Below are 10,140 nucleotides of genomic sequence, written 5' to 3' on the forward strand. Positions count from 1 at the left end.
CAACAGCCTGCCTCCGTCCTCCTGACACTCCCCCTTTCCATATTTACAAACATGAATGAGGTCACCTCCTCTCCAAGCTGCAGAGCCCCAGCTCCCTCAGCCTTTCCTCACAAGGGAGATGTTCTACTCCCCTAATCACCAGCTGGCTGATAGTAGAGCACAGGAGCAAGGGCAATTCTACCAGCTGTGCAAATACAGGGCTCTGTTTGCGAGGACCACCTGTTAAGTAGCTGCTTGGCATCATTTTGCAACCCCAAAGCCAAAAGATCTTGCTGAAGAAGAGGACAGGTGAGACCCACAGGCCTCACACACACCTTCACCCCACAGCATCCAGCCCTCGGCTGCTGCTCTCTGCAACTGGGGGAAGGATCAGGAACCACCACCTACCTGAGCCAAGATCTTGTACAGGGGCTCTAGGATGAACTCCACAAAACTGCGCTGGGAACTGCTCGTCGGGGCCTTTTTAGTGAACTTGCGGCTGTTGGGAGAGCGACGGAGAGACGTGAGGAGAGAGCGCTCCACAGCCTGCAACCACCCCTGCTGCACACACGGCCTCTGCTCTTCCCAGGTTCTCTCATCCTCCCTCCCAACCCTTCTGGGAATCTGTCAAGGATACAGGAGTCACCCTCATCCAGACGAAGGCCAGAGGAGGTTCTCTGCTCCTGCTTAGGGCCTTCAGGAGCACCACGAAGATTAAACCAAGCAGGAGGCCTGACTCAACCCTTCCCAGATGTTACTCCACCACAGGACCACTCAGGTCAGGTGGTCATCTAGTCCATGTTTTACAAGGAAAAGAGGGGAAAAACCCAGCAATAAATTGCCAGGCATTTAAACAGGCTTCTTACGTCTTCGGGTTGAAGTAGATGTCACCCCAAAGCCTCTTCGCAAACTCCTGATAATTGATATCTCCTAAAGGGGGAAAGCAAAAGACAGAAGTCTCTGAGACATCTCTGTGTTTCTCTCATCTCGGAAATCTTTGGGGCTTGGTTTTTAAAACAGCCCTGAGGACTCGATTTAATGCTCCGATGCTGGTGAGTGAATGCTCAGTCCCGATTCCGAAGAAATGAATCAGCCCTGACCTGGGGAGCCCGGGCAGAGAGGCGGGCAGAGTGCGCTGAGGACGCTGCCGGAGCCCAGGCACGCTCTGCGATCACAGAGTCGCTTCTCAGGAACATTTCAACCCTCTCAATTACAGACAAGGTTAGAGCGGAGAAGAGCTGGCCTGCCAGACGTTGCGCTGCAGGAACCCAATTACATCTGCTTCATTTTCCAAACGTTAACGCCACAACCTGACGCCGGAGCGCCAAGGTGCTGGGATGGCTTACACCTCAACCTGCCCCACGGGCTTATCACGGGCATTTTCTGCCTTGCTGAACACCTCCAGGTTCTCTTCTCTTTTTCAGCTGATGCACTAAGAGCAGAGCCAAACACCCAAGCACTGAAAGAACGGCGTAGTGCTTGGCTGTCACGGTGAATTTACAAACAAGACGACAGCGGTGATAATTTACAGCAGTTTCCAAACAAGTTTTTGCTGTGGGCAGATGTGCAAGCATAAGAAATTTCATGGTGGCTGCGGTTTTGACAGTTAAACTACTACAACTCATGCTAGCTGAAGTGTGATGCCTGTGCACGAAATCCCTGGTGGCCACAATCAAATTTAACTGACTTCAAGGTCCTGCTCAGCTCCCACCTGTCCCCGTGGACTACACGTCCCATCCACCGGGCTGGAGTCTTTATGAGCCCCCCAAAGAAGGGGGATTGTCATCCCAGCAGGCAGCGAGTTAACGCCACGACACCCAGGGAGCTCATTTATTTCTCCAAACTCCCGAGGACACGTGATAGTCCTGACGCATCAGTCCCTGACCTCTACAAGTTTATCCTCCCTCGGGCTGAATTCTTTGCAAGAGCCAGGCCAGCTGCTTTACAACATCCTCCTTCCCCTGCTCCCAGCTCCTACAGATCACCCCGAATTCCCCAGCGGGAGACTTCAAAAACCTCGGCTGTGCAGCTGGCTAATGCAAGCAAAAGGCCCACTTTTACAAGTGGCAGATTGCCTTGAGCGGGCACCTGGGGAACAGAAAATTAAATCAAAGCCAGGAAAAGACAGTTTCTTAAAAAAGAAAGAGGGCAAGAGTGCAAAACCTTGTGGGCCAAGCTTGTGCCTGGCTGCAGCTGAGTCTCAGGCTCTGGAGACTTTTGTAAAGAGGCAGGCGGAACTTAACCGCTTCACCTCCGAGCTGCTGTGATAAGGAGGCGAAGCACAACACGCACACTTGCCTCCAACTGCCATGGGGGGGCTTGTCTCTTCTGCCTCAGGGTATGTGTAAAATATTGGCTTCTGACTCAAGAAACATTTCTCGGGAGAAACCATCTCACTAAAAACAAGTCAGAACTGTGTTTCTGCTCAAATCCGCAGCACCTCTCAGCTCCCAGCGATTCAAACCACACACACACGCGGTGGAAGTTCGAGCTGAATGGCTTGGAAAGCCTCAACAAAAAAGGGATAGGAAACGAGATGTTAAAGCGTACAAGGTTTCTGGATAATCCTCACCATATGTGTCCGCATAAATCTTTGCAAAAGATCCCAGCGTGAAGCAGATGCTGTACTGCGAGCTGGAGAAACACACGTTGCCCAGAAGGGGAGACAGAACGAGGTTCTCGTCGGTGGAATACATACTGAGAGGAGACAGTTTTTAGGAGACAAGGAAAAAAACATGAAATAAAACCAAGGTTACAAACCGAGGAAGACTCTTAAGCCCACTTGCCCCACCAAACAGCAGCGGCAAGGATTCTACATCGCCAAGCAGCGGCTTAAAACGGGCTGCGGTGTGCTCACCGCTGGAATTTCAGGGTCGGCATCATTTTATGACTCTAAACTTCAAAGCATTTGTGTGCAAAGGAATATTTAAAGGCCTAGAACTAAAAAAATTTTACCAGCACAAGAGCTTGGTGTGTTTTGTCAGGTGTTTTCTCTTCCCCTGACAAAAGGCGGCAAAGTTATCAACGAAGCAAGGGAAAAGATAATACAGGGCAAGTAACTGCTCTGGTTTTGGCTGGGCTGGAGTTAATTTTCTTTCAGGTGTTTGGATTTAATGCGAGAGTACGCTGCTGGGTTTAGTTGTTGCTACGCTGTGTTTATATTAAGTCAAGGACTTTTTGGCTTCTTTTACTGCCCTGCCAGTGACACGGCTGGAGGGGCACGATAAGTCGGGAGGGGACGCAACCGGGACAGCTGTCCCAGCTGGCCAAAGGGATATTCCAGTCCATGGGATGTCACACCCAGTATATAAACTGGGAGAAAAGCTGGCCAGGAGCCACCACTCAGGAACTGGCTGGGTGCTAAGTAGTTGTATTGTTTTGTGTATTCTAATTATTTCGTTATCACTATCATTATTATAATTTTTGTCCTTTTTTGTTCTATTAAACTGTCTTTACCTCAACCCGCAAGTTTTACTTGGTTTTTTCCCCTCCAGTTCTCTCCCCCATCCCTCTGGGGCTGGGGGCAGGTGAAGCGAGCACGCGGCGCTTAGCTGCCGGCTGGAGTTAAACCACAGCAATAACACAGGGGCAGAATGAAATCGAAACGGTTCTAATGAGCTCACAAGCATGCTAGACAGGATAAATTACCCCGCTCCGAGCTGCTCGATGCCAGTAGCAACCAAACAGAGAGACACACAAGTGAGCTCATCTGCAAATTCACATGAACTTGAAGGGGAGAAAGCTGTTAAAAAAATCACCTGGATGCAGAACCCAGAGAAATTACGTGAAAGCTAGAGAAGATGTCCCTTCCTTCTCTGAGCAGGGTCTTGCAAGGAGATTTGACAACAGCAATAGCAGAATTTCTGTTTAGGGGTCGGGAGAGCGAGTTCCTCAGTTTTGTAACAAATGTTTGGGGGCTCTGAGTCATCTCAACCTACAGTTTGGGATACAGCCTGGACAACTCTGGTGTATTTAAGACGTTTGGGAGCACAGAAGTTCCCTGCTCTGGTCATACGTTTGCTTTCCCTCCTTTTTAATGGGGGGGAAAAAAAAAAAAAAGAGTTGATCCTGTGAGGCCTGTCCAGAAGACCCAATCGCACATATTGGCCAAGATGACTTTCCAGTGGTTCTTCCTGCCCCATTTTCTACGATTTGACGTCCCAAGAGACAAACGCGTCTGTTTTTAGGTGCACGCAGGGCTCACAGAGAGAAGGGACACGAGCGCTAAGGCTGCATCGCCCCGAACACCCGTACCTGATCAGACCGTTCACTTCGTCCACGATATGTCGGAGTTTGTAATAAGCATCTGTCGGGGGCAACTTCAGCTCCAGGATCAGCCGGTCTATCTTGTTGATGCACACGGTCACGGCCAGCCTTTCCTGCACCGCGTGCTTGATCAGCCTCTCCGTGTTCAGCATCACCTGCGGGGAATCATGAGCATCAAGACCCGAAGCGAAAGACCTCCACAAAATGCTATCTAGGGCGTGACGGCGAAGCAGTGACCCTTGTGCACGGGGCTGCGAGTCGGCAGAAAAGCCCGAGCTGAGCCACCAGCTGATCTCCCAGAAATTCAGGAGGTTGCCAATGCAACCAAATTCCTTGAATCCTACCCCTCGGGCATCTCCGATAGAAATAACCTGCTCAGTTTTGGGGATGCAAGCAACTTAAGATAATCAGCCAACAGGTCACACACGTCATGACAGTCATAAGGCTGAACTCCTTGGAAAGTATTCCCGCTTCCCAACCTGTCCTCCAAAAACCCTTCTCCCTAGAAAGCTGAACCCATCCCAGGCTTCCAAAATAAGGCAGGATCTCTTCAGGGGAAGGTATTTTGCAGTGAAATCCAAGGAGGACCTGGCACTCACCCCCTCAGCCGCATCGATGAAAAGCACAACGCCGTCCGAAATGCGAAGGCCGGCCGTCACCTCGTCAGAAAAATTGACGTGACCTTCAAAAACACAGAAGGAGGGGGGTGAGAATCAGAGTTGAGCCCCGATGCCAGCAGCACCAAGGGCAGAAAGCCGTCCCTCTGCTCTGGTCACTGGTACCCAGCGAGGCAGAACAGACCGTTCCTCCTCAGCCAGGGACCCAGGAGCGGCTGCAGAGCTCCACATTAGGATTCGCTTCAGCTTTAATGCTATTTTTTGAGACTAAACACAACTCACTTAACAGGCAGTTTTCCTCACATTTGCTACTGTTTTTCTCACAGCTCAGTGCAAGTACTTTGGGAAAAGGAGGAAGATTACTTCTCACCAAAGAACAACAGATGCCTCTCCCTCCAGTCTCCTCCTGCGCTCTAACCTCCCTCATCTCGAGCTCTAACTCAACAGATGTGTCCCAAGAACCTCTTCCCTAAAATTTGACCGTGGTTCCTTACAAGTTGATCTGTGATTATGTTCCCCTCACAGGAGCTCGTCAGAGGCTCGAGGGAACTTGCTGAAGAGTCTCACTGTGGGGGAAACAACATTTGAGAAAAGCACGGTGCCTGCTGTGCATGGCGAGAGCTGGGAAATCCAATTCTAGATGTGCTTCTCATATACTTGAGTGAAAGACATTTTCAGCCCCATTAGTCCTCAATCAGGCTTGTTAATCAGAAACACGAGCCCGACTAAAAGCTGGCGGCACAGCCGTTACTGCTGCAAGGGATTTCAGAAGGATGAACTCAGCTAAAGGCTCAGGACTGGGCTGGAATGGTCTACAAAACCCACAAAGCACAGGTTTCTGCCCACAGAACAAAACTCCCCAGGCTTTCACTGCACCTAAGTGACATTTCCAGATGAATCAGTGAGGTTTCAGGGTACAGATTCTTTCTGTGTAGCCAATGTTACACGATCTCACCACAATCCAACACAAAAGCTCTTTGAAGGCCCTCATCAACCATCATCGTATGTGTTTTCCCTCCTCTGCTCCTGTCAACAGCACTAACCAGCGGACCAAAGAGGTTTATTAATGAGAGAAACTTTGGTTCAGATGGTCAGCTCTCTGCTAAGCGCATCCCAGAACACAATTTTCAGGCTCACGCAATCACCTGGAGTGTCGATGATGTTGAAGAGAAAAGATTTTCCTTTGGTGTCCGGCAGAACAATAGTCACGGGCGTGCTCTTGATCCCTACTCCCCTCTGAAAAGCAGGAAACCAGGATTACCAGTTAATAGAAGAAAAAACAAAACAAAAACTCCACCACCTCGAGGACTAAACTGTCATCAGACGGAAAGGAGCAAACATCCAGCCAGTACATCCTGTTACTCCAAGGGAGGGAATAACCACCTCATCACACACGGAGATGAGAGCGGCAGGAAAGGAGAGAAAGCTGGACCAAGGGTCCTCCTGAGGCAAACAGGAGGAGCAGAACATTTTACTGATAAAGATCAAAATATGGAAGGCAGAAAAAGATGTTAAAATGGAAGGGGAAACTGCCTACAGTAAGTAACTCTAAGTAAAGCATGAGACAACTGGATGAAAATCACTGCCTGTTCACTCACCTCTTGCTCTGTGAACAAGATATCCGTGTAGCAAAGCTGCAGACAAAAAAAAAAGAGTCAGGATGTCACATTTTGGTATCAAATCTGAAGTTTGAAGCAGGACACGGTAACTTTTGACACGCGGTTAAGGTGGCAAGTGGCAGAGACAGAACTAGGACTGAGCTCTGGCTTTCCAATCCTACGTTCTGATCACCAAACCACACCTTCACATACAGTCACACTCCCTCCAAGTTAAAAGCCCCTCCTCCGTGTTCCCCAGGGCAGGAATACACCAAAAGCTCGCTTACGTCCTGATCGTAGCGCTTCCGGATTTCGGGGTGTGTCTGTTCTATCAAGCAGTCAACAAAACAAGTCTGAAAAATATCAAGAGAAAGGAGGTGAGTGCATTCAGACAGATCAACACAAGCCCAATCCCATCCCTCCCGCAGCAGCACAGCCAAAGCTGGGCACGTTATTATTTCCTCGCAGCCGGAAAAAAATACGATACAGGCAGGAGCAGAAAGAGCGTGCTGCTGCGGGGATCAAAGGGTTAAGAGGCAACAAACAGCTCCTTACTACTACCCGACAAATATTTGCGCTACCTTGCCGTGGTGAAGGTGCCCACACAGAGTCACATTTCGAATCAGCTCCGAGTTGTCCATCAGATCTGCCAAGAAACTGGAGAAAAGAAACACAAAAGGCTGTTAGGAGGCTTCTGCGGCGCCTAAGAAAAGTAGGTGCCATCTCAGCTCCGCTTTCTACGCGAGGTGCCCCCTGAATCCCCTCCAAACTCTCGTTCTGCCGATGCCCTGCGGAGGACGAATCTCACCTTCCAGATGGGGAGGATAAGAGAGTTGGAGTCCTAGCCAGATGGCAGTGGGTGGGAGGATACGGAGCCAGGAAAACTGCCAGCGATGGAATATTATTGAATATTTTTCTTCTCTTCTAGTTGGTATTAGAGCAAAAGTCACATCCATCTACCCAGACGATTAAATACTCAAATACTCAAACGGTGGCAGGCAGTCAAGCAAATCGCGGAGCCGCGTAACGAGCACCCCACGCAGTTTTAAGATGCAGCCACGGGGCTCCACAGACCATTAATTCCGACTTTCAGGTCTTAAAACACTGATGGTTCCCAGGGACTCAAGAAAACCACAATTGAATTGAAATCTCTTTGGAAAAATCAGCAACTGAGTGATGAGCCGGTCACTTCTATATGGGCCCCAGCCAAAATAGAATTGAGACGGTAAATTACCAACAGCCCTAAAAAATAACAAGAGACCACAAAAGACGGGTCTTCAGAAAACAAGCGCCGTCAAATAATCTTTTTAAAAAGGCTTCATTTCCACAGATGTGGTAGACTCCTTAACATGCAACACTTTGATTAAGAGCTACAAAACACAAAAATCAATAGTAATGCTGATTGAAAGCTTGCTTATTGGCCTTAAAATACGGCTAAATGGGAAATCGATGCCAGGCTTGCAGGTTTCTGCCTAAGTCCCGCCGGGAATTTCTCTCGGCCCCATTCTGACCGTTTCTATCACCAAGCAGGACCAAGAGGAATTGAGGACAGACAGAAGGAGCAGAGGACACAAGGATCAGAGGAGCACGGGTCGTTCACCGAGAGCAAAACAGCCTGCTTCCAAAAACAACACCCAGCAGGCCCTTTGCTTTATATCTGGCTACGTGGAAAATCTGACTATGAACTCCCAGGAAATTTTGTTTGCCAGAAAATAGGAGGATCCTCGACGCAGGGCCGAGGGACTGCTCAGGTTAGGGGCCGTTTGGCATCCAGGAAACGGCTCTGCAGCCCGCGGCTGGGTCACGGATCCGCGCTTGAAGACGCCCGTTAAAAACTGGGAAGAAGCTTTGCCTCGCCGTGAAGTGGCGCACGGAAAGAGGAGCCTAACGAGACACTCACGCAGCTCAATCTGTTCCTTCTCAGACGGAAACACACACAGAAACGCGATCTCTGCGACAACACAGAGCCCCTCCACCCATCGACAAGGCGCAGACGTCGATGCCAAGATTGTATATTTTTAATTATGTAAACAACTTTATGCCTTAACAAAGCTGCGTGGCTTATATCTTAATATTATATCTTGGTTTTCCAATTTGGCATAAAAATTCCCTCCCTAAATTCCTCCAGCATAGACGGGAATTAATTTGAGACAGCAGTAAGCTGACAGTCACCTGGATCAACCCACACTGTCCCAGTACGAGGTTTGCCACGCACCGACCGGAGAAATATTTGTTGAGCCAGTCAAGAAAAGTTGCCACTGGCAAATCTACCCCCATGGGTTTCCAATTATCGAGCTTTAAATCAGTGGTTAAGGTAAGATTTACGCTCTATTTCAGGGAACTCGGCACTGTGCTGCTCACTGTGAAGGGAAAACACCTGTAAAACGGTTGGCCTTGTCATTTCCCCCTCTCATTTTTGGTTCCAAATCTGAGCCTGCACTCAGTTCCACGGCTGGTGACAGTAGGAAACAAAGCCAATGTCCCCACTCCCAAATCTCCCTCCTCCAGGCGGTACGCACCGCTCTGCCCCCCCAACCTTCGCCTGCACGCAACACAGAGCGAGGAAATCGCGGCCCAGATGGACTGAGCCGACGCTAAAAACCCCTACGTATGACTTACTCCATCTCGTAGACGGTGACCGGCAACGTCTGTTCCATCAGAGAGAATTTTTTGGTTTTCACAGGTTTAATAATAGGCTCTGAAAACAAGAGAGAGAACAACAAAACGCTGTCACCAGAGACCCCGATCCCAGCGGGCTCAGAAATGGTCACAGGGAAGAGACCACAATTTTCAGGCTGCAGATTCTCTTGGCTTTTTACAAAAGTAGTTGCAGCAGGTGATCGCTGTAGGTCCCTTCCTACTACTCTCTTACCTTACAGAAGGATCAAATGAGATAACTTACAACACATTTTCTTCTCTCCCTAAACATCTCTCCAGCAGCTGCTGATATTGGTTCTTCAAAAGACTGTTCGTTTGGCATTTGCAATAACCCCCCGTGCCAACGGACAAACAAGAGTCTACACATTCCTGGGGCTGAGAGGGAATCCGAAAAGGGCACAGAAAAAATGGGGAGAATGGAAGGGAATGCTGTTTTCCCTTTTCTGAGGATCCACTATGAGCCTTCTCCTCCCTTCACACCCAACTCCTCACTCACCAGTGAGAGGCTGAGTGTCTTCCTCTTGTACTATCGTCTCTACTTCAGGCCCGTAGACCTCCTCGGCGGTGGGATAGTATTTCTTATCCTCGTGCAGCACCACCTCCATCCCCGGGTGGTCCTCGTCATGGTCCCCCATGTCATCATCATCATCGTCGTCGTCGAGCTGCAATCAACGCTCCCATTTACCTGCTGCCGGCACCCAAGTGCTTTACAAACACCAACCACCCCAGTAGGTACGAGCTCGGTGTTGTTTGGTGCAAGAGAGCCGTAAACCCAGGCAGGGAGCCACCAGTGCGGCCCCGGCACCTGATGTCCAGCTGCAGAGCAGCTTGCGGTGCTCTCTGTGAGCAACACACCTCTCCCTTCAGAAAAATAACAGCACCTTGAAAAGGAACAGCAAGAGGACTTGCCGAGACGCCAGCACAGGCAGTGCCTCCTGCTCCCTGCTCGCACACACGACAGAACCACACCTGCGCACAGCACAGCCCCCACCACACACAGAATCACAGAATTATTGAGGCTG

The 10,140-nt window shown here is 49.7% G+C and overlaps 1 protein-coding gene across 1 annotated transcript in view; it reads right to left on the reverse strand.

Annotated features, from left to right (window-relative positions):
* Positions 1-9,780, reverse strand: part of EFTUD2 (elongation factor Tu GTP binding domain containing 2) — a gene marked incomplete at its 5' end in the record, with an annotated part of 19,697 nt that extends 9,917 nt beyond the window's left edge. The window contains 11 exons of the mRNA XM_009871907.1: positions 388-478; positions 846-909; positions 2,552-2,676; positions 4,234-4,400; positions 4,845-4,927; positions 6,008-6,098; positions 6,461-6,496; positions 6,748-6,813; positions 7,042-7,117; positions 9,080-9,158; positions 9,615-9,780. Of these exons, the coding sequence (XP_009870209.1) occupies positions 388-478; positions 846-909; positions 2,552-2,676; positions 4,234-4,400; positions 4,845-4,927; positions 6,008-6,098; positions 6,461-6,496; positions 6,748-6,813; positions 7,042-7,117; positions 9,080-9,158; positions 9,615-9,780 (1,044 nt within the window). The remainder of the gene's footprint in view (positions 1-387; positions 479-845; positions 910-2,551; positions 2,677-4,233; positions 4,401-4,844; positions 4,928-6,007; positions 6,099-6,460; positions 6,497-6,747; positions 6,814-7,041; positions 7,118-9,079; positions 9,159-9,614) is intronic.
* Between the last annotated feature and the right edge of the window lie 360 nt (positions 9,781-10,140).

This window comes from Apaloderma vittatum, unplaced genomic scaffold (genome assembly GCF_000703405.1).
Source record: "Apaloderma vittatum isolate BGI_N311 unplaced genomic scaffold, ASM70340v1 scaffold33870, whole genome shotgun sequence".
Classification (NCBI taxonomy): domain Eukaryota; kingdom Metazoa; phylum Chordata; class Aves; order Trogoniformes; family Trogonidae; genus Apaloderma; species Apaloderma vittatum.